We start from the raw sequence: 24,526 nt of genomic DNA on the forward strand, positions 1-24,526 counted from the left end.
TATCCTGAGGGAGGGCGTGGCCTTAACCTCCAGTGATGTCTGAAATAATCTCTTTCAGTTCAGGCCCGAATAGGGTCTTTCCTTTGAAAGGGATGTTCAAAAGTTTAGATTTTGATGACACATCAGCAGATCAGGACTTAAGCCATAACGCCCTGCGTGCTAAAATGGCAAAACCTGAATTCTTTGCCGCTAATTTAGCCAGTTGGAAAGCGGCATCTGTAATGAAAGAATTAGCCAATTTAAGGGCCTTAATTCTATCCATAATATCCTCTAATGGAGTCTCCATCTGAAGAGCCTCTTCTAGAGCCTCGAACCAGAAAGCAGCTGCGGTAGTTACAGGAACAATGCACGCAATAGGTTGGAGAAGAAAACCTTTTCTTTAGGAGACCCTCTAATTTTTTTATCCATAGGATCTTTGAAAGCACAACTGTCTTCAATAGGTATAGTTGTACGCTTAGCGAGAGTAGAAACAGCTCCCTCCACCTTAGGAACCGTCTGCCACGAGTCCCGCATGGTGTCAGATATGGGAAACATTTTCTTAAAAACAGGAGGGGGAGCGAACGGTATACCTGGTCTATCCCACTCCTTAGTAACAATATTCATAATCCTCTTAGGGACTGGAAAAACATCAGTGTAAACAGAAACCTCTAAGTATTTGTCCATTTTACACAATTTCTCTGGGACCACAATAGGGTCACAATCATCCAGAGTCGCTAATACCTCCCTGAGCAACAAGCGGAGGTGTTCAAGCTTAAATTTAAAGGCCGTCATATCAGAATCTGTCTGAGGGAGCGTCTTTCCTGAATCAGAAATCTCTCCCTCAGATAGTAAATCTCTTACCCCTACTTCAGAACATTGTGAGGGTATATCGGATACGGCTACTAAAGCGTTAGAAGGCTCAGCAGTTGTTCTTAACCCAGAGATGTCACGCTTTCCTTGTAAACCAGGCAGTTTAGATAAAACCGCTGTGAGGGTTGTATTCATAACTGTGGCCATGTCTTGTAAAGTAAATGAAGTTGATGCACTAGAGGTACTTGGCGTCACTTGTGTGGGCGTTACTGGTTGTGACACTTGGGGAGAGCTAGATGGCAAACCCTCAGTTCCTTCTGTCTGAGAATCATCTATTGCTATATTTTTAAGTTCTAAAATATGCTCTTTATAATTTATAGACATATTAATGCAAGTGGGACACATATAAGAGGGGGTTCCACAATGGCTTCTAAACACATTGAACAAGGATTTTCCTTGGTGTCAGACATGTTAAACAGGCTAGTAATGAAACAAGCAAGCTTGGAAAACACTTTATTCAAAGTAAATAATACTTAGAAAAAAACGGTACTGTGCCTTTAAGAGAAAAAAAGATGCACAAACTCTGCAAAACAGTGTAAAAAAGCTGTAAACTTTACAAAATTTTTACAGTAGAATCATAAAGCCTTAGTAAGTTTACACAGCCAGCCAAATAAACGATTAACCCCTTAATGTAAAAACCGGATTGACAAAACATCAAAAACCGGTATAAAAACGTTCAGCACCTTGCCACAGCTCTGCTGTGGCGCCTACCTGCCCTTTAGGATAGATTTGTGGGGAAAAACCTTCTTTTAGGCCCTCATCACAGCAGGACCCTCTGGAGAAGCAGCTGGATGTCTTCAGAGTAAAAGAAACTGTGCAACTGAGGCGTGAAAATAGGCCCCTCCCACCTCACTCGATGTTAGTGGGGCCTAAAAGAAACACACCAAAGTGTTTCTAAACTAGCCATGTGGGTTAATAACCCTTAAATCAGCCACAATGACCCCTTAGAGTCCCTCAAAAAAAAGATTTCAATAAAAAAACGTTTTTTCCCCCTATAAGTGTCACCAGTAACAAATGAGCCCTTTATGCAAGTTTGGATTCTCTATTAAGTGTCTGAATACAGCTTACCCTTCCCTCATGGGGATATTGTCAGCCTTTTCTAGAATTATCACAGTCTGTCTAGAAAAAAATTGACTGAACATACCTCAATGCAGCTTAGCATGCAAACCGTTCCCCCAACTGAAGTTTTCCTGTACTCTTCAGCCTCTGTGGGAACAGCAGTGGATCTTAGTTACAAAGTGCTAAGATCATCATCCTCCTTGCAGAAATCTTCATCTCTTTTCTGCCAGAGAGTGAATAGTACACACCAGTACCATTTAAAATAACAAACTTTTGCTTGAGAAAATAAAAACTAACATTTTTGTCACCACACTCACTTTACCCTTCCTAGCAGTTAAGCAGGCAAAGAGAATGACTGGGGGGTGGAGTTAGGGGAGGAGCTATATAGAAAGCTCTGCTGTGGGTGCTCTCTTTGCCACTTCCTGTTAGGAAGGAGACTATCCCACAAGTATGGATGAATCCGTGGACTCGATACATCTTACAAGAGACATCTATCATTGCTCCAATATATATTCACTCCTTATCTGAAGTCTGGGACTTTATAACTTAATTTTAAGCACAGATTACCAGTGACGCGAGCAAGATCGGGTTTTCGCGGCTGTTTGTGTCCATGTTAAATCCTGCTTGTATTACAAGTTAAATGTAAATGTGAACATGTGGGGCAAAAGAAATTTACACTAGAATGAAAACAGCGACCTCAGAGCTCTGGTCAACTGTTACACGAGTCAAAAATGTGTCACAAAACAAATCAAAAATATATTTAAAAGTACAGTTACACTCATAATAACACCATCTAATAACAATTATTTTAAAAAATATGGCACAACAAAGTTATAAAAGGCTCAAAGATATGAGATCTAAGGTGTTAGAAAAAAAGGCTGCAAAGGGCTTTACCATAGACATATATACATGTCTAAAGATGTACAGTATATGTATGTATGCGTGTGTGTATATATATATATGTATATATATATATATATATATATATATATATATGTATATACAGGTGGCCCTCGTTTTACAACGGTTCAATTTACACCGTTTCAGAATAACAACCTTTTTTCCCAGTCATGTGACTGCTATTGAAAAGCATTGAGAAGCAGTGCATTTATTAAAATAGTCAGTGTGTGGAGCTGTCCGCCTGTGTTGCAGCAAAGCCAGGCTAGCTGAAATTAATCAGTTTAACCAGACCTGAGCTATCAAGCAGATTTCAAAGGAACAAGATCTGCCTGTCTATGCATAGAAAGAACTGTTTGCAGAAAAATACAAGTAAAGGCTGTGTTGCGTGATTATTTTATTAGGTTTATAATGCTGTTTAGCAAATGTTTTTGTTCTTCATTTCAAAGCTTTAAAAATAATGTATTAGGTGTTACTTATGACAATTTTGAGAGGGGCCTGGAACCTATCTCCCTCACTTCCCATTGACTTACATTATAAACTGGGTTTCAATTTACAATGGTTTCAATTTACAACCATTCCTTCTGGAACCTAACCCCGGCGTAAACTGAGGGCTACCTGTGTATATATGTATTTATTTATGTATTTACAGACATATATACATGTCCAAAGATGTATATGTATGTATGCATGTATATATATATATATATATATATATATGTATTTGTTTGTGCATATATGTATTTACAGACATATATACATGTCTAAAGATGTATATGTATGTACGCGTGTGTGTATATATATATGTATATACTGTATGTATATATATATATGTATTTATTTGTCTATATATGTATTTACAGACATATATACATGTCTAAAGATGTAAATGTATGCGTGTGTATATATATATATATATTTATTTGTGTATATATGTATATATTTGTGTATATATGTATTTACAGACATATATACATGTCTAAAGATGTATATGTATGTACGTGTGTGTGTGTGTATATATATATATATATATATATATATATGTATATACTGTATATATATATATATTAGGGATGCACCGAAATTTCGGCCGCAGAAAGTTTCGGCCGAAAATGGCATTTTTGGCTATTTCGTTTTTCGTTTTTTTAGCCTGTTATTTTCGGTAAAATTATTGTGTAGCATGTTATAAATTTGATGCTAGCCTAGAGCTGCTGTTTAATAAAAAAAAAAAACTGTTAAATATGATTCTGTTACATAGAACTAAATGAAGAATAATACAGTATATTGATATTTATAATTGTTTTAAGTAGGGATGCACCAAAATTTTGGTCACAGAAACATTTTGGCCGAAAATGGCATTATTGTTTGCCTGTTTTTTTTTTTTCTTGGTAAAATTATTGTGTAGCATATTATTGTTTTAAGATATTTTTGTCCAATTTTAGTGTGTTACTTTCAATAAAAGTGTGGGATTTTTTTATTGGCTCTAATTATGCAAAAAAAAAAACCTAAAAAAAAATTATTTGAAAAAATACATTTTCGGTATCCGTTTCGGTTTTCGGCCAAGTACATCCCAGATTTTCGGATTCGGTTTCGGTCCAGAATTTCCATTTCGGTGCATCACTAATATATATATATATATATATATATATATATATATATATATTTGTGTATATATGTATTTACAGACATATATACATGTCTAAAGATGTATATGGATGTATGTGTGTGTATATATATATATTTATTTGTGTATATATGTATATATTTGTGTATATATGTATTTACAGACATATATACATGTCTAAAGATGTATATGGATGTATGTGTGTGTATATATATATATTTATTTGTGTATATATGTATATATTTGTGTATATATGTATTTACAGACATATATACATGTCTAAAGATGTATATGTACGTATGCGTGTGTGTATAAATAAATATATATATATATATATGTATTTACAGACATATATACACATATAAACACAATTACATATGTATACATATAAAGACTGCTGAGTGTAGAACATTGGATTATGAAATATGGAATATCTTCTTATGTTGAGTTTTTAAATAACCGCTATCGTGTTTGCGCAACTTTTTAGGTTAGGGTGTTTTTTCCAACTTTTTCGGCTCTGTTGAAATCTATGGGGAAATGAAAAGTTGCGTTTGCTTAGTCACGGTAACAAGGACTTTGAGAAGTCACAAAGGTGAAATCGCAGAGTGTGTACACTTTTCATTTTCAACTTGTAAGACGAGCGCAAAAACTTACTTCTAGGTTTTAACACTCAAAAGCGAGTGCAAACTACCGCTCCACTGGTAATCTGGCGCCGAGAGCCCATCTTTTTTATATCATGTGGCAAATTAGCTGCTGACATCACCATCAGATTCGGTGAATATGTAAAACTGGTTAATTTGCCAGCAAGGTTCAAGCGCACACAGCACAAGCAGCTAGATCAAGGGGCATAATAGATGTATTTGTTTCTGCTCCTGAAGTTTCATCCTTAAAGGTACACTAAACCCAATCTTTTCTTTCGTGATTCAGATAGAGTAGCAATTTTAAGCAACTTTCTAATTTACTCCTATTATCATTTTTTCTTCGTTCTGTTCCTATCTTTATTTAAAAAGCAGGAATGTAAAGCTTAGCAGCCGTCCTATTTTTGGTTCAGAACCTGGGTTATGCTTGCTTATTGGTTAGTCACATGGAACCGATAAGCAAGTGCTATCCAGGGTCCTGAACCTAAAATGGCAAGTTCATAAGCTTTCTATTCATGCTTTTTAAATAAAGATACCAAGATAACGAAAACAAATTGCTAATAGGAGTAAATTAGAAAGTTGCTTACAATTCCTGTTTATCTGAATCATGAAAGAAAACATTTGGGTTTAGTGTCCCTTTAAGTGAACAACTGGACTAAAGAAGGAACAGTATTAATCCAGTACCAAAACCCAAGAACATTGGTAGCTTCCTTTGCTATAGAGTATTAGAATTGTTCTACAGTCAGATTATCACTGGGTAATAGAATCAGCGCAGGGGTAAAATGATAGAGATGGTCTCAGTGTCTAGAACAGATAAGAGCCCTGGGTAATAGAATCAGCGCAGGGGTAAAATGATAGAGATGGTCTCAGTGTCTAGAACAGATAAGAGCCCTGGGTAATAGAATCAGCGCAGGGGTAAAATGATAGAGATGGTCTCAGTGTCTAGAACAGATAAGAGCCCTGGGTAATAGAATCAGCGCAGGGGTAAAATGATAGAGATGGTCTCAGTGTCTAGAACGGATAAGAGACGTCATCCCATTAGTGTCGGTCTGTTACACAATACTAATATTTATTTTTTATTATAATGTTAAACAGTTTAATACATAAGCTTGAATGGACTTAAAGGGACAGTACAGTCAGAATTAGACATTCATGATTAATACAGAACATACACATTTAAACAACTTTACAATTTACCTCTAATATTTAATTTGCTTCCTTCTCTTGTTATCCTTTGCTGAAAGGTTTATCTAGGAGAGCTCAGGAGCAGCAAAAAACCTAGGTTCTAGCTGCTGATTTGTGGCTACATATATATATATATATATATATATATATATATATATATATATATATATATAATATATATATATATACACTGATTGTCATTGGCTCACCCATTTGTCCAGTTAGAAACCAGTAGTGCATTGCTGCTCCAACAAATGATACCAAGAGAATGAAGACAATTTGATAATAGAAGTTGTGTAAAATTGTATGTTGTACCTAAATTGAGACTGAAGGCAGCTCCTCCACAAATAAAAATGTTGGCTCCCAAACCACACAAATAGTTATTATGCATCTAGTGCATCAGGGGTTTATAACAATGTGTTTGTGAATGAGCTGTTTTGTTACTCATGAACCTAACAACAGATAGTGATTCCGGGTGTAAACGGAGGAAATACATTCGCTAAACATTGTTCTGTACAAATATATTGATACTAGTCCTAAAGCCCGTTCACATGGGCCATTTATTGCAGTACAGCGGTTCCACCCCTTGCGCTCTCTCCCTCCCCCTCTCTTTTGCTCTCTCTCCCCCTCTCTTTTGTGCTCTCTCTCTCTCCGCCCTCTCTTTTGCGCTCTCTCTCCCCCTCTCTTTTGCGCGCTCTCTCCCCCTCTCTTCGCGCTCTCTCCCTCCTCTCTTTTGCACTCTCTCTCCCCCTCTCTTTTGCGCTCTCTCCCCCATCTCTTTTGCGATCTCTCCCCCCTCTCTTTTGAGCTCTCTCTCTCCCCCTCTCTTTTGCTCTCTTCTCTCTCTCTCCCCCTCTCTTTTGCGCGCTCTCTCTCCCCCTCTCTTTTGCGCTCTCTCCCCCATCTCTTTTGCGATCTCTCCCCCCTCTCTTTTGAGCTCTCTCTCCCCCTCTATTTTGCTCTCTTCTCTCTCTCCCCCTCTCTTTTGCGCTCTCTCTCTCCCCCATCTCTTTTGCGCTCTTTCGCCCTCTCTTTTGAGCTCTCTCTCACTCCCCCTCTCTTTTGCGCTCTCTCTCCCCATCTCTTTTGCGCTCTCTCCCCCTCTCTTTTGAGCTCTCTCTCCCCCTCTCTTTTGCGCTCTCTCTCTTCCCCATCTCTTTTGCGCTCTCTCCCCTTCTCTTTTGCGCTCTCTCCCCCTCTCTTTTGAGCTCTCTCTCTCTCCCCCTCTCTTTTGCTCTCTCTCTCTCCCCCTCTCTTTTGCGCTCTCTCTCTCCCCCATCTCTTTTGCGCTCTCTGCCCCTCTCTTTTGAGCTCTCTCTCTCTCCCCCTCTCTTTTGCGCTCTCCCCCCCTCTCTTTTGCTCTCTCTCTCTCCCCCATCTCTTTTGCGCTCTCTCTCTCTCCCCCTCTCTTTTGCGCTCTCTCTCTCTCCCCTTCTCTTTTGCGCTCTCTCCCCCATCTCTTTTGCGATCTCTCCCCCCTCTCTTTTGAGCTCTCTCTCTCCCCCTCTCTTTTGCTCTCTTCTCTCTCTCCCCCTCTCTTTTGCGCTCTCTCTCTCCCCCATCTCTTTTGCACTCTTTCGCCCTCTCTTTTGAGCTCTCTCTCACTCCCCCTCTCTTTTGCGCTCTCTCTCTCCCCCATCTCTTTTGCGCTCTCTCTCTCCCCCATCTCTTTTGCGCTCTCTCCCCCTCTCTTTTGAGCTCTCTCTCTCCCCCTCTCTTTTGCGCTCTCTCTCTCCCCCTCTCTTTTGCGCTCTCTCTCTCCCCCATCTCTTTTGCGCTCTCTCCCCCTCTCTTTTGAGCTCTCTCTCTCTCTCCCCCTCTCTTTTGCTCTCCCTCTCTCCCCCTCTCTTTTGCGCTCTCTCTCTCCCCCATCTCTTTTGCGCTCTCTGCCCCTCTCTTTTGAGCTCTCTCTCTCTCCCCCTCTCTTTTGCGCTCTCCCCCCTCTCTTTTGCTCTCTCTCTCTCCCCCATCTCTTTTGCGCTCTCTCTCTCTCCCCCTCTCTTTTGCGCTCTCTCTCTCTCCCCTTCTCTTTTGCGCTCTCTCCCCCATCTCTTTTGCGATCTCTCCCCCCTCTCTTTTGAGCTCTCTCTCTCCCCCTCTCTTTTGCTCTCTTCTCTCTCTCCCCCTCTCTTTTGCGCTCTCTCTCTCCCCCATCTCTTTTGCACTCTTTCGCCCTCTCTTTTGAGCTCTCTCTCACTCCCCCTCTCTTTTGCGCTCTCTCTCTCCCCCATCTCTTTTGCGCTCTCTCTCTCCCCCATCTCTTTTGCGCTCTCTCCCCCTCTCTTTTGAGCTCTCTCTCTCTCTCCCCCATCTCTTTTGCGCTCTCTCTCTCCCCTTCTCTTTTGCGCTCTCTCCCCCCTCTCTTTTGAGCTCTCTCTCTCTCCCCCTCTCTTTTGCTCTCTCTCTCTCTCCCCCTCTCTTTTGCGCTCTCTCTCTCCCCCATCTCTTTTGCGCTCTCTCCCCCTCTCTTTTGAGCTCTCTCTCTCTCCCCTTCTCTTTTGCGCTCTCTCTCCCCCTCTCTTTTGCGCTCTCTCTCTCCCCTTCTCTTTTGCGCTCTCTCCCCATCTCTTTTGCGATCTCTCCCCCCTCTCTTTTGAGCTCTCCCCCTCTCTTTTGCGCTCTCTCTCTCCCCCATCTCTTTTGCGCTCTCTCCCCCTCTCTTTTGCGCTCTCTCTCTCCCCCATCTCTTTTGCGCTCTCTCCCCCTCTCTTTTGCGCTCTCTCTCTCCCCCATCTCTTTTGCGCTCTCTCCCCCTCTCTTTTGCGCTCTCTCTCTCTCCCCCTCTCTTTTGCGCTCTCTCTCTCTCCCCATCTCTTTTGCGCTCTCTCCCCCTCTCTTTTGCGCTCTCTCTCTCCCCCATCTCTTTTGCGCTCTCTCCCCCTCTCTTTTGCGCTCTCTCTCCCCCATCTCTTTTGCGCTCTCTCCCCCTCTCTTTTGAGCTCTCTCTCTCCCCCTCTCTTCTGCGCTCTCTCTCCCCCCCCATCTCTTTTGTGCTCTCTCCCCCCTCTCTTTTGAGCTCTCTCTCTCCCCCCCTCTCTCTCCCCCCTCTCTTTTGAGCTCTCTCTCCCCCCCTCTCTCTCCCCCCTACTCCTCTCTCTCCCCCCTCTCTTTTGCGCTCTCTCTCTCCCCCCCATCTCTTTTGCGCTCTCTCCCCCCTCTCTTTTGAGCTCTCTCTCCCCCCCTCTCTCTCCCCCCTACTCCTCTCTCTCTCCCCCCTCTCTCTCCCCCCCTCCTCTCTCCCCCCTACTCCTCTCTCTCCCCCCCCTCCTCTCTCTCTCCCCACTCCCCTCCCCGTCTTTAATAATTCAGATAGAGCAGCAATTTTAAGCAACTTTCAAATTTACTCCTATTATTAATTTCCTTTGTTCTCTTGCTATCTTTATTTAAAAAGCAGGAATGTAAAACTTAAGAGCCGGCCCATTTTTGGTTGAGAACCTGGGCTATGCTTGCTTATTGGTTTGCTAAATGTAGCCACCAATAAGCAAGCACTATCCAGGGTGCTGAACCTAAAATGGGCCAGCTCCTAAGCTTTAAATTCCTGCTTTTTAAATAAAGATAGCAAGAGAACAAAGAAAAATTGATAATAGGAGTAAATTAGAAAGTTGCTTACAATTCCTGCTTTATCTGAATCATGAAAGAAATATATTGGGTTCAGTGTCCGCTTAAGTTGGATTCTTACAGCTTTTGCTTCCTTGGAAGATAAAAAACCTTTTTACAAACCTACAAATCCTGTACAATGGGCACAAAAGGCACCAGACATAACCCTATTCTAGCTACACTGTGCGACTGTTGTCCGATGGGGACACATTTCATATAGAAGAGACATAACCCTATTCTAGCTACACTGTGTGACTGTTGTCAGATGGGGACACATTTCATATAGAAGAGACATAACCCTATTCTAGCTACACTGTGCGACTGTTGTCCGATGGGGACACATTTCATATAGAAGAGACATAACCCTATTCTAGCTACACTGTGCGACTGTTGTCAGATGGGGACACATTTCATATAGAAGAGACATAACCCTATTCTAGCTACACTGTGCGACTGTTGTCAGATGGGGACACATTTCATATAGAAGAGACATAACCCTATTCTAGCTACACTGTGTGACTGTTGTCAGATGGGGACACATTTCATATAGAAGAGACATAACCCTATTCTAGCTACACTGTGCGACTGTTGTCAGATGGGGACACATTTCATATAGAAGAGACATAACCCTATTCTAGCTACACTGTGCGACTGTTGTCAGATGGGGACACATTTCATATAGAAGAGACATAACCCTATTCTAGCTACACTGTGCGACTGTTGTCAGATGGGGACACATTTCATATAGAAGAGACATAACCCTATTCTAGCTACACTGTGCGACTGTTGTCAGATGGGGACACATTTCATATAGAAGAGACTATAACCCTATTCTAGCTACACTGTGTGACTGTTGTCAGATGGGGACACATTTCATATAGAAGAGACATAACCCTATTCTAGCTACACTGTGCGACTGTTGTCAGATGGGGACACATTTCATATAGAAGAGACATAACCCTATTCTAGCTACACTGTGTGACTGTTGTCAGATGGGGACACATTTCATATAGAAGAGACATAACCCTATTCTAGCTACACTGTGTGACTGTTGTCAGATGGGGACACATTTCATATAGAAGAGACATAACCCTATTCTAGCTACACTGTGCGACTGTTGTCAGATGGGGACACATTTCATATAGAAGAGACATAACCCTATTCTAGCTACACTGTGCGACTGTTGTCAGATGGGGACACATTTCATATAGAAGAGACATAACCCTATTCTAGCTACACTGTGTGACTGTTGTCAGATGGGGACACATTTCATATAGAAGAGACATAACCCTATTCTAGCTACACTGTGTGACTGTTGTCAGATGGGGACACATTTCATATAGAAGAGACATAACCCTATTCTAGCTACACTGTGCGACTGTTGTCAGATGGGGACACATTTCATATAGAAGAGACATAACCCTATTCTAGCTACACTGTGCGACTGTTGTCAGATGGGGACACATTTCATATAGAAGAGACATAACCCTATTCTAGCTACACTGTGCGACTGTTGTCAGATGGGGACACATTTCATATAGAAGAGACTATAACCCTATTCTAGCTACACTGTGCGACTGTTGTCAGATGGGGACACATTTCATATACAAGAGACATAACCCTATTCTAGCTACACTGTGTGACTGTTGTCAGATGGGGACACATTTCATATAGAAGAGACATAAGCCTATTCTAGCTACACTGTGCGACTGTTGTCAGATGAGGACACATTTCATATAGAAGAGACATAACCCTATTCTAGCTACACTGTGCGACTGTTGTCAGATGGGGACACATTTCATATACAAGAGACATAACCCTATTCTAGCTACACTGTGGGACTGTTGTCAGATGGGGACACATTTCATATAGAAGAGACATAACCCTATTCTAGCTACACTGTGCGACTGTTGTCAGATGGGGACACATTTCATATAGAAGAGACATAACCCTATTCTAGCTACACTGTGCGACTGTTGTCAGATGGGGACACATTTCATATAGAAGAGACATAACCCTATTCTAGCTACACTGTGTGACTGTTGTCAGATGGGGACACATTTCATATAGAAGAGACATAACCCTATTCTAGCTACACTGTGTGACTGTTGTCAGATGGGGACACATTTCATATAGAAGAGACATAACCCTATTCTAGCTACACTGTGCAACTGTTGTCAGATGGGGACACATTTCATATAGAAGAGACATAACCCTATGCTAGCTACACTGTGCGACTGTTGTCAGATGGGGACACATTTCATATAGAAGAGACATAACCCTATTCTAGCTACACTGTGCGACTGTTGTCAGATGGGGACACATTTCATATAGAAGAGACATAACCCTATTCTAGCTACACTGTGCGACTGTTGTCAGATGGGGACACATTTCATATACAAGAGACATAACCCTATTCTAGCTACACTGTGCGACTGTTGTCAGATGGGGACACATTTCATATAGAAGAGACATAACCCTATTCTAACTACACTGTGTGACTGTTGTCAGATGGGGACACATTTCATATAGAAGAGACATAACCCTATTCTAGCTACACTGTGCGACTGTTGTCAGATGGGGACACATTTCATATAGAAGAGACATAACCCTATTCTAGCTACACTGTGCGACTGTTGTCAGATGGGTACACATTTCATATAGAAGAGACATAACCCTATTCTAGCTACACTGTGTGACTGCTGTCAGATGGGGACACATTTCATATAGAAGAGACATAACCCTATTCTAGCTACACTGTGTGACTGTTGTCAGATGGGGACACATTTCATATAGAAGAGACATAACCCTATTCTAGCTACACTGTGTGACTGTTGTCAGATGGGGACACATTTCATATAGAAGAGACATAACCCTATTCTAGCTACACTGTGCAACTGTTGTCAGATGGGGACACATTTCATATAGAAGAGACATAACCCTATTCTAGCTACACTGTGCGACTGTTGTCAGATGGGGACACATTTCATATAGAAGAGACATAACCCTATTCTAGCTACACTGTGTGACTGTTGTCAGATGGGGACACATTTCATATAGAAGAGACATAACCCTATTCTAGCTACACTGTGCAACTGTTGTCAGATGGGGACACATTTCATATAGAAGAGACATAACCCTATTCTAGCTACACTGTGCGACTGTTGTCAGATGGGGACACATTTCATATAGAAGAGACATAACCCTATTATAACTACACTGTGCGACTGTTGTCAGATGGGGACACATTTCATATAGAAGAGACTATAACATCAATTTGTTAGGGGAAAACTTCCCAAAACACATCAGTGAGTTTAGGGAATAAAAGAACAATATTTAGCTTTCGGGCTTTAAGAGGAAATAAAAATTATGCTTACCTGATAAATTTATTTCTTGACACGGTGAGTCCATGGATCATCAATTACTGTTGGGAATATCACTCCTGGCCAGCAGGAGGAGGCAAAGAGCACCACAGCAACGCTGTTAAGTATCACTTCCCTTCCCACAACCCCCAGTCATTCGACCGAAGGGAAATGAGAGAAAGAAAATAACACAAGGTGCAGAGGTGCATGAGACTTACATAAAAAAAACTGTCTGAAAAACAGTGAGGGCCGTGGACTCAACGTGTCAACAAAGAAAGAAATTTATCAGGTAAGCATACATTTTGGTTTTCTTTCTTAAGACACGGTGAGTCCCCGGATCATTAATTACTGTTGTGAATCAATACCCAAGCTAGAGGACAGGACACAGATGATTAGGGAGGGACAAGACAGGGAACCTAAACAGAAGGCACCACTGCTTGCAGAACCTTTCTCCCAAAAGAAGCCTCAGCCGAGACAAAAGTATCAAATTTATAGAATTTAGAAAAAGTGTGCAAAGAAGACCAAGTTGCCGCCTTACAAATCTGTTTTACAGATGCCTCATTCTTGAAGGCCCAAGAAGAAGAAACAGCCCTAGTGGAATGAGCTGTAATTCTCTCTGGAGGCTGATGACCAGCAGACTCATATGCCAAACGAATAATACTTCTCAACCAGAGAGAAAGAGAAGTGGCAGTAGCTTTCTGACCCTTATGTTTCCCAGAAAAGCAAACAAACAATGCAGAAGACTGACGAAAGTCCTCTGTAGCCTGCAGATAGAATTTGAGAGCCCGCACAACATCTAAATTGTGCAACAAACGTTCCGTATGAGAAGGAGGATTAGGACAGAGAGAAGGAAGAATTTCCTGATTAATATTTCTGTCCGAAACAACCTTAGGAAGAAAACCAAACTTGGTACGGAGAACTGCCTTATCCGCATGAAATATGAGATAAGGTGAATTGCACTGCAAAGCTGAGAGTTCAGAAACCCTCTGAGCAGAAGAAATAGCAGTAAGAAACAAAACCTTCCAAAATAATAACTTAATATCTATGGAATGCATAGGCTGAAACCTTCTTCAAGGTTAAGGCTTCAAGGAGTAGCAAATGATTTAAAAACAGGCCTGATTCTGACCAGGGTCTGACAAAAGGATTGTACATCTGGCATGTCTGCCAGACGCTTATGTAGCAGAATGGATAGAGCAGCAATTTGCCCTTTGAGAGTACTGACTGATAACCCCTTCTCAAGGCCTTCCTGGAGAAAAGATAAGATCCTTGGAATCCTGACCCTACTCCAAGAAAATCCTTTAGACACACCAATAAAGATATTTACGTCATATCTTATGGTAAATCTTTCTAGTGACAGGCTTACGAGCCTGAACTATGGTTTCAATGACCGCTTCAGAAAATCCATGCTTGGCTAAAATCAAGCATTCAATCTCCAAGCAGTCAGCTTCAGAGAAACGAGATTTGGATGAAGAATCAGAAGGTCCTTCCTGAGAGGTAGTCTCCACGGAGGTAGGGCCGACATCACTACTAGATCTGCATACCAGATCCTGCGAGGCGATGCAGGAGCTATAAGAATCACTGATGCTCTCCCCTGCTTGATCCGAGCAATGATTCGCGGAAGGAGAGCAAACTGAGGAAAGAGATATGCCAGACTGAAGTTCCAAGGAACTGCCAGGGCATCTATCAGGAAAGCTTGAGGATCCCTCGATCTCGAACCATACTTTGGGAGCTTGGTGTTCTGACGAGACACCATCAGATCCAGTTTTGGTAACCCCCATTTGGTTGTTAACCTGGAGAACACTTCCGGATGGAGTTCCCACTACCCGGGATGGAAAGTCTGTCTGCTCAGAAATTCCGCTTCCCAATTGTCCACTCCTGGAATGTGGATGGCAGAGAGCAAATGTGAGCCTCCACCAACTGGATGATCCGTGTCACTTTCTTCATGGCTAGGACACCTCAAATTCCCCCTTGGTGGTTGATGTAGGCCACTGAGGTAATGTTGTCTGTCTGGAACCTGATAGCCCGGGCTAAGGCCAGCTGGGGCCAAGCCATCAAGGCATTGAAGATTGCTCTCAACTCCAGGATGTTTATGGGGAGAGCAGATTCCTCCCGAGACCAAAGTCCCTGCACCTTTAACGAGTCCCAGACTGCTCCCCAACCCGACAGGCTGGCATCCATGGTCACAATTACCCAAGACGGTCTCTGAAAACACGTCCCTTGGGACTGATGTTCTTAAGACAGTCACCACAGCAGAGAGTCCCTTGCTGATTGGTCCAGAACTATTCTCTGAGATAGATCTGTATAATCCCCATTCCACTGAGCAAGCGTGCTGTTATGGTATAACTGTTATCAAGGGTTAATACCAGATGAAAGATGCCCTGAATAGGGGATCAGCAACACACAAATCCAATTAATTTCCCCACAAACACGAGACCAAGCTCCGTCTTGAGGGTAAAACAGAATCTACTTTATTGAGGGCTATATGCCCAGTATTTATGCAGGTCTCCCACCTGGTTGACACTCTCCTTCAACTCTCAGAGCTCTATGTTTCTTTAAAATCAGGTCCTTTTGCTCAGATACTTGTTTATAGTCCTTCTCCTGCTTACTTCTGGTTTAAAAACAACTCCAACTGTCTTAGACAAAACAGTTACTCAAAACTGAAGTTAACCCCTCCAAAACAGTTACTCAAAACTGAAGTTAACCCCTCCAGTACTGTTGGATTTGCACCCTGTACCTATAATGGGCACAGGGTGACTTAACATAATGCCTGAATCCATAATCCGTAGGGAGGTTGACAGAGGGGTCTGTCACATGGCCCCCTCCTGGTGGGACACTCCGGCAGACCCGGCATGACCCTTTGGCGGGTCAACTTGGGGATGACCGGACTAGGAGGTGGTAGGAATGTCAGTTTGCCGGTACAATTCATCTGCATTCCCGTTATGAGAGAGAATTCCTGTCCGTATAAATAAGGGTTCAACTTCTTCAGTGCCCAGACCAGGGATAAACATTCCTTCAAGTTTTTATTTTCAGAGACGCTTCTTTCCAGTTGGAGACAAATCTCATCGGCTTCTTTACAAGTTTTTTGTACCTGCTCTTTATAGGTATCCACAAGTCCTTCATACTGACGTAGGGTGCCCTTGAGTTGCTGCACCTCACTATGAGCCAGCGTCAGCTTCTCCTCCAGTGTCGCTAAGTTTGTCTTTAATGTTTCATGTTCCACTCTGAAGCTGGTGTTTTCTGCGGTCTGTCAGTGCAGCTTGTCTAGCAGAGATTCCCGTTCTAAACGCGCTTTTTCCTCTGCGCTCCTCTTTTCTCACGCTAGCACCGCTACGTGATTGTTTAACGTGACCATTTCATCCTCTACTTGACTCTTCTCCTTCATCAGCGTATTGTAACGGGACTTCCACGTATCATTAGTGGACAGAGATTTACTGAGCTCAGCGTCCTGGGGCTCAGCAGCAGGTGGGTCAGTCTCTGCGGCACGGATAGTCACAGGGTTAACATCGGCGGGACCCATGGGAGCATAGGCAGAAACAAGGGGGGCTAAGTAATTTCCAAGGAGAACATCAGCTGGTAAGTCCTTCATGACCCCCACATTCACATGTCTAAAGCCCACTCCCCAATCCAAATGTACCCAGGCAACAGGTAGGCGGAACACAGCGCCCCCTGCTACCCTCACAGCCAGTGTGCTGGTTCTCAGACATAAAGTTCTTTTGGAGCAAGGTCATGGTAGCACCAGTATCCCGTAGACCACTGACCTCCTTCCCATTCACTTTAACCAGTTGCCGGTTCTGTTGCCGGTTATCCCGGTGGGCAGCTTGCACGGGGTCTGCTTCATGTAGGATGCCCCAGCATTCTTCCTCCTCTACGCAGTGGGCAGCAGGCTGAGGGTTACGTGGGTTTCCGCCGGCGGGTCTTCTCCAGGACTGTGCTTGGTTCGCTGTGTTTAGGAGACACTCTGGTCTTTTGTGCCCTAGTTGCTTACATCCAAAGCACCGAATAGGCTGTGAGTAATCCCGTGAGTTGAACCGGGCTGTCTGAAGGCGGTGTGGTAGAGCAGTGCGCCGGGGGTTGGTAACTGGCAGCTGCTGGGGTGACTGTGGGTCTGTACTCCACTCTGGCAGGGATCTTAGTGGTAGCAGTGTCCAGTTTGCGGGCATCCATATACTCATCTGCCAGGCGAGCAGCTTCATGAAGGGTGGATGGTTTACGGTCCCGAACCCACTCTCTAACTCCTGCGGATAACTTGTCGAAGCAATGTTCCAACAGGAATAGCTGCAGCACCTCTTCCCCAGATACGGCTTGGCACCCCGCTATCCAGTGAGCTGCTATGCACCTTACATGCCCACTCGACGTAGGAATCTCCAGCTAGTTTAACAGTGTCTCTGAACAGTCTCCTGTATGCCTCTGGTGTAATCGTATACCTGGAGAGCAGAGCCTCTTTTACAGCATTATAATCCCCGACTTCCTCATCTGGAATGGCCCGAAAAGCCTTGCTGGCCCGGCCGGATAATTTTCCGGATAATATCGTGACCCAGTCCTCTGCAGGTACCTTGTGTAGGGCACATTGCCTCTCAAAATCCGCAAGGTACCCATCAATCTCTCCTTCTGTTTCCAGGAAGTTTTTAAAAGCTGCAAAATGTACCTTTCTCTTTTCCACTGGGGTTGCTGTTACTTGGGCTGCTGCAGCGCCGCTTTGGCGAAGTAGGTTGGCCTTCACGGCTGCTATGACCCGATCGATAATTTCGGCAGACGAGTTGGGGCCATAATGTGCCAGTCTTATTTTAACCGCCCGGTCAAAACTTGCTTCTTCGGGGGTTCTGTCTGATATGCTGGGCTCATTGGTTCCTTCGGGCCCTGGTACTCCGTCCATCTCGGTCAGTATTGTAATAATCTCCCTCTTCCTGAGGTTACTGGGCTGTCGGTCCCGTTGTTCTAGCAGGTCTTTAAGGTTGGCTCTTTTCAGCCTTTCATACGGTATTCCATTAGGTCCGGATGTGTAGTTGCTCTTCTGGGCGATGAGGACCATCCCGTCGCTTGCCACCAATTGTTATGGTATAACCCTGTTATCAAGGGTTAATACCAGATGAAAGATGCCCTGAATACGGGATCAGCAACACACGAATCCAGTTAATTTCCCCACAAACACGAGACCAAGCTCCGTCTTGAGGGTAAAACAGAATCTACTTTATTAATGGCTATATGCCCGGTATTTATGCAGGTCTCCCCCTGGTTGACACTCTCCTTCAACTCTCAGAGCTCTGTGTTTCTTTAAAATCAGGTCCTTTTGTTCAGATACTTGTTTATAGTCCTTCTCCTGTATACTTCTGGTTTAAAAACAACTCCAACTGTCTTAGACAAAACAGTTACTCAAAACTGAAGTTAACCCCTCCAAAAACAGTTACTCAAAACTGAAGTTAACCCCTCCAGTACTGTTGGATTTGCACCCTGTACCTATAATGGGCACAGAGTGACTTAACATAATGCCTGAATCCATAATCCGTAGGGAGGTTGACAGAGGGGTCTGTCACACGTGCATAGCTGCAGAGGTCTCAAATGGAACTGAGCAAATGGAACTATGTCCTTGAAAGCCACCATCAACCAAATTACCTCCATGCATCGGGCCACAGATGGTCGTGTCATCGACTGTAGGGACAGACAGAATTTTGGCTCTTCTGACCTCCGTCAGAAATTTTTTCATAGCTAGAGAATCTATAAGGGTTCCTAAGAAGGTCACTCTTGTAGTTGGAACAAGTGAACTTTTCCCCAGATTGATCTTCCAACCGTGGGAACGATGAAACACCAACAAGATCCTTGTATGAGATTCTGCTAGTTGAAAGGATGGTGCCTGAACCAGAATGTCATCCAGATAAGGCGCCACTGCAATTCCCTCAGACCGAATTACTGCCAAGAGAGCTTCCAGGACCTTTGAGAAAATTCTGGGAGCTGTGGCAAGGCCAAACGGAAGCCCTACAAATTGAAAATGTTTGTCTAGATAGGCAAACCTCAGATATTTGTGATGATCTCTGTGGATGGGAACGTGCAGGTACGCATCCTTCAGATCTATGGTTGTCATGAATTGACCTTCTTGAATCAGAGGCAGAATAGAGCGGATAGTCTCAATCTTGAAGGATGGCACTCTGAGGAACTTGTTTAGAAGCTTTAAATCTAGAATGGGCCTGAAAATTCCCTCTTTTTTGGGAACCACAAACAGGTTTGAGTAAACCCCGAGACCTTGTTCCTGGCTTGGGACAGGCACTATCACTCCCAAGAGGGAAAGGTCCTGCGCACATTTCAAGAACGCCTCTGTTTTTATCTGGTCTACAGATAATCTTGAGAGATGGAACCTGCCTCTTGCAAGAAAAGGTCTTTAACTCTAACTTGTACCCTTGAGAAACAATGTCCACTGCCCACGGGTCTGGGACATCTCGTTCCCAAGCCTGCACGAACTGAGAGAGTCTGGACCCGCATTTGAGACGATCCCGGATCGGGGGCAACTCCTTCATGCTGACTTGGATTCAGCTGCGGGTTTCTGGGATTGCTTCCCCCTGTTCCAAGACTGACCAGGCTTCCAAGAGGGCTTGGACTGTTCCTGTTTGGTAGATGCAGGGGAAGGCTTACCTCTGAAGTTACGAAAGGAACGAAAATTAGTCTGATGTCCCTTCATTTTGTTCTTCTTCTCCTGCGGCAGGAAAGATCCTTTACCACCCGTGATATCGGAAATAATTTCTGCCAACGCCGGCCCGAACAAACTTAGATTTGGAGGAAACATCAGCAGACCAAGATTTAAGCCATAGCGCTCTACGCGCCAAGATAGCAAAGCCAGATATTTTGGCCCCCAACTTGATAAACCTGCAAAGAAGGGTCAGTGATAAAGGAATTAGCTAACTTTAGAGCCTTTATCCTATCCTGAATCTCCTCTAACGGAGTTTCAGCTTGAAGAGATTCAGCTAAAGCATCCAACCAATAGGCTGCAGCGCTGGTTACTGTAGCAATACACACTGCCGGTTGCCACTGTAACCCCTGATGAGTATACATCTTCTTTAAAAGAGCCTCCAGCTTTTTGTCCATAGGATCTTTGAAAGAGCAACTATCCTCAATAGGGATAGTAGTTCTCTTAGCCAAGGTGGAAATCGCCCCTTCTACCTTGGGGACCGTCTGCCACGACTCCTTGAAAGAGTCGGCTACCGGGAACATCTTCCTAAAGACAGGGGGGTAAAAGTAATTCCTGGTCCCTCCCATTCCCGGGTAATAATCTCTGTGGCACGGTCCGGAACTGGAAACACCTCTCCAGGAGAGGGGACAAAGAATCTATTCAACTTATTAGACTATTTAGGATTGACAGTGATAGGCGTATCAGAGTTGTCCAAAGTAGCTAGAACCAACTTTAACAAAACATGAAGATGTTCAAGCTGGAATCTGAAGGAAACCACTTCAGCATCAGAAGCAGAAATTATACTATCCAAATCTGAGATTTTGCCCTCAGAGGCTATCGAAGTATCCTCCTCTTCCGACTTATGGGAAACAGCAGTCTGGTTAGCCTGAACAGGATCCGATACCTTGCTATCTGATTCAATAATCTTCCCTGCAGCATGGGGATACCTGGGCCGCAATATCAGCCTTCAAGTACATTCCATCCGGAGATAGAGAGGACACGCAGGGCACTGCATGAGACAAAACAGATTGGGACCCTTGTGGAAGAGGCTGTGGCATTTCCTGGACAGCATCCACATGAGAGAGTGGCGGCTCAGATTTAAACGGTCTGTCATTGTATATTAATGCTCTTTCAATACTAGAACCACAAAAAGGCAAAGGGGGTTCAACTAAGGCCTTCAAGCAAATTTTGCACTCTGTAGCAGGCATAGACTCTAAGTTCATCTTGCAACCAAAGGCTCAGCAAACTTTAAAAAAAAAATAAAAAAAAATTAAAATATCAAAATGTTACTGTCTCTTTAAGGCTCTCGCTAAGAAGTGGCAACAGTAACTGAATACCTAGACAATCCTTGTCAGCAAAACTTCACAGACCAAATTAAGAGAAAAAAAAAATAATCAAATTTTCACTATATTTTCTTTAATTGAAGCCTCTGCACCTTCTACACCACAGCACTAAGCTGCGGTGCTTACCTATATCACACTGCCTGAAGCGATATCGAACAGCACAATGGTCTTAGGAGGGAGAGGATTACTGAAGCTGATAACTCCCGAGGAAAGGCGCACAGCAAAAGCGCGCAGCGACAGAATAATGGGCTCCACCCTCGTGATGTCACAGCCTCTAACGGACCGCAAAGTCACGTTTACCAGAAAAAAATGGCCACAAACAATTAAGTAGCTGCTATAAGCAGAACGACCAACTGAGACACCAATAAAGTCTGAAACACCTAACTACTGATAGTACATACAGAGTAAAGTGCCTCTCTCCCTAGGACTCTAACGTCCTGGAATAGTCACAGTGCCCTTCTACCCTGCCTATGAAACCTGTACTTACAGGAAATCAGTCCCAAATAAAAGTGCAGACTATATACTTATAAAGTGCCAGGGTTCTTTCTCTCCCAAGAATAAAATGGCACTTACCTGCACTCATGCATGTCCGACAGGGAGACATCTCAACTTGGTATGAGAGGAAGCTACTCCTCACAGAGACATGTGGAAAATAAGAAGGAACAGAGTAAGCCTACTCTGGTATTATATTGAAGGGCAGCAATCTGTTAGGAAAACGCAGTGAGGCCCACCCTACGAGTTCCCAACTGCTTAAAAGCTACCACAGCCCTCCTGAAGAGTAATGTGGAATACAGCTAGACCCAGAGTGACAGGAAAGATCAGAGCAAGCCTGCTCAGGCTTCCAAAAATAAAATAAAAAAATCTTGATAGATGAAAACTTAAACAGACACCTTAACTTCACCTCCTCCTTGCACTGAAGGCAAAGAGAATGACTGGGGGTTGTGGGAAGGGAAGTGATACTCAACAGCTTTGCTGTGGAGTGCTTTGCCTGCTCTTGCTGGCCAGGAGTGATATTCCCAACAATAATTGATGATGTGTGGACTCCCCAGGACTTAAGAAAGAAATCACAAAATAATTAGGAGAATGTTAATAATTCATGTTGAACCAAAGTTAAAAAATTCTGCCAAGATCAAGAGCTGCTCAGTGTTGGTTCTAGAACTTAAACTTTGGGGCTAACAAAGGAGATGGAAAAGTAAAAAGTCAGAGAACAAAGAATATAGGTAGCTGCCCTTACAGCTCAATAGGGCAGCTGCACACCCTGCCCCCTATGGCACTAGCACTGGTGATACCACAGGTCTCATACTGGCATTTGGCCCTTCTTTAGCTTTAAACACATCACACAATCAGGTGACACTACTGTAAATAGATAAAGCCCACCTGATGGTCTGCGTAGATGAGGTTCCTTTGAAGATGACGTGAAATTATCTCATCCTACTCGGCAGCATTAATGAGAGAGGCAGAAGAATATCCATAAACACAAACCTTACAGCAAATACATGAAATCTGCACAGATGATGATCACATGCAAATGTCTATTAAACCAGATTACACTAAATTATTTGTATAGGATTAGAAAACTCCCCCAATACAATAAGCAACTGTGTCCATAAATCCACAGTATAACATATATTGAAAGGTTTCTACTTGTACATACAACATCTGATTTGTGGTGTAAACACTGCATTATCAAGCTCTCCGTGTAACATCTGTTTATGATGAATGGTACTAAAGAAACCTTGTAATGCAGTTATTTGTTATATCACTGAGCACACAAACACTAAATACACAGGTCATGCACTTTATTCCCATAAACAGTGACTGATATTCATATGAAATGCAGAAGCCAACCAGAATACTGAGGAAGAAGCAACTAATCTGTCTAGGAGCAGGAAAAGCAACTTTTAAATAGATCTATGATTATGGGGTTCACTAGAGATTTATGTTATCTATTTATTTTTGGTCAGATATTGGGTACTTCTAGGATTACGGGTAAAACTGATATTACCCAAGTGGCTGTGGGTAAAGCCCGATGTATGATCATAAATCCCCTCCGAGTGCGGAGTCACTGCATCAAACATATATAGCATGCACTGTAATTCCCTCATCTTCACTATCTTTTTTGCCTCTGCCTGTGAGTTCAAGGGAAGCGTAGCCACCTTGTAAACCTCATTCCCCAAGGTTCACATGGGGTGGATGCCAGAGGATCAGGGGGCGCCTTCCTTAAACCCCCCAGGCAGAGGCAAAATAAATAGTGCAGATGGGGGAATTACAGTACATCAAGCTTTACTCACAGCCACTTGGGTAATGTCCGTTTTACATGGGTATTCCTAGGATTACCCTGATTTATTACTTTACCCGTAACATAAACACAAAAAACATAATTTATGTAAGAACTTGCCTGATAAATTAATTTCTTTCATAATGGCAAGAGTCCATGAGCTAGTGACGTATGGAATATACATTCCTACCAGGAGAGGCAAAGTTTCCCAAATCTCAAATGCCTATAAATACCCCTCCCACCACACATATACTTCAGTTTAACGTATAGCCAAGTAGTGAGGTGTAAAAAAGGAGTAAAAAAGCATACAAAAAAGAGGAACTGGAAAATAATATTATGCTTTTATACAAAAAAATATAACCACCAAAAACAGGGTGGGCCTCATGGACTCTTGTCATTATGAAAGAAATGAGTTTATCAGATAAGTTCTTACATAAATTATGTTTTCTTTCATGTAAATGGAAAGAGTCCATGAGCTAGCGACGTATGGGATAAAATACCCAAGTTGTGGAAGTCCACAGAAGAGTCACTAGAGAGGGAGGGATAAAATAAAAACAGCTATTTCCGCTGAGAAATTAAATCCACAAAATAAGTTCTTATAAACAGAAGAATCAAACTGAGACAGCTGCCTGAAGAACTTTTCTACCAAAGACTGCTCCAGAAGAAGTAAATACAGAATAATTGTAAAAATTAGTAAATGTATGCAAAGAAGACCAAGTTGCTGCTTTGCAAATCTGATCAACTGAAGTTTCATTCTTAAAAGCCCACAAAGTGGCAACTGATCTAGTAGAATGAGCTGTAATTCTCTGAGGCGGAGACTGTCCCGCCTCCAAATAAGCCTTGTGAATCAAAAGCTTTAACCAAGATGCCAAAGAAATGACAGAGGCTTTCCGACCTTTCCTAGAGCCAGAAAAGACAACAAATAGACTAGAAGTCTTCCTGAAATCCGTAGTAGCCTCCACATAGTATTTCAAAGCTCTTACCACATCCAAAGAATGTAACCATTTCTCAAGAAAATTCTTAGGATTCGGACACAAAG

The 24,526-nt window shown here is 42.9% G+C and overlaps 1 protein-coding gene across 2 annotated transcripts in view; it reads right to left on the reverse strand.

The window, feature by feature from the left end:
- Nucleotides 1–24,526, reverse strand: part of PLEKHA5 (pleckstrin homology domain containing A5) — a 1,264,477-nt gene that overhangs the window by 306,495 nt on the left and 933,456 nt on the right. For both annotated transcript variants that reach the window (XM_053719122.1, XM_053719123.1), the window contains exon 14: nt 22,587–22,640. In XM_053719122.1, the coding sequence (XP_053575097.1) occupies nt 22,587–22,640 (54 nt within the window). The remainder of the gene's footprint in view (nt 1–22,586; nt 22,641–24,526) is intronic.

This window comes from Bombina bombina, chromosome 6 (genome assembly GCF_027579735.1).
Source record: "Bombina bombina isolate aBomBom1 chromosome 6, aBomBom1.pri, whole genome shotgun sequence".
NCBI lineage: Eukaryota > Metazoa > Chordata > Amphibia > Anura > Bombinatoridae > Bombina > Bombina bombina.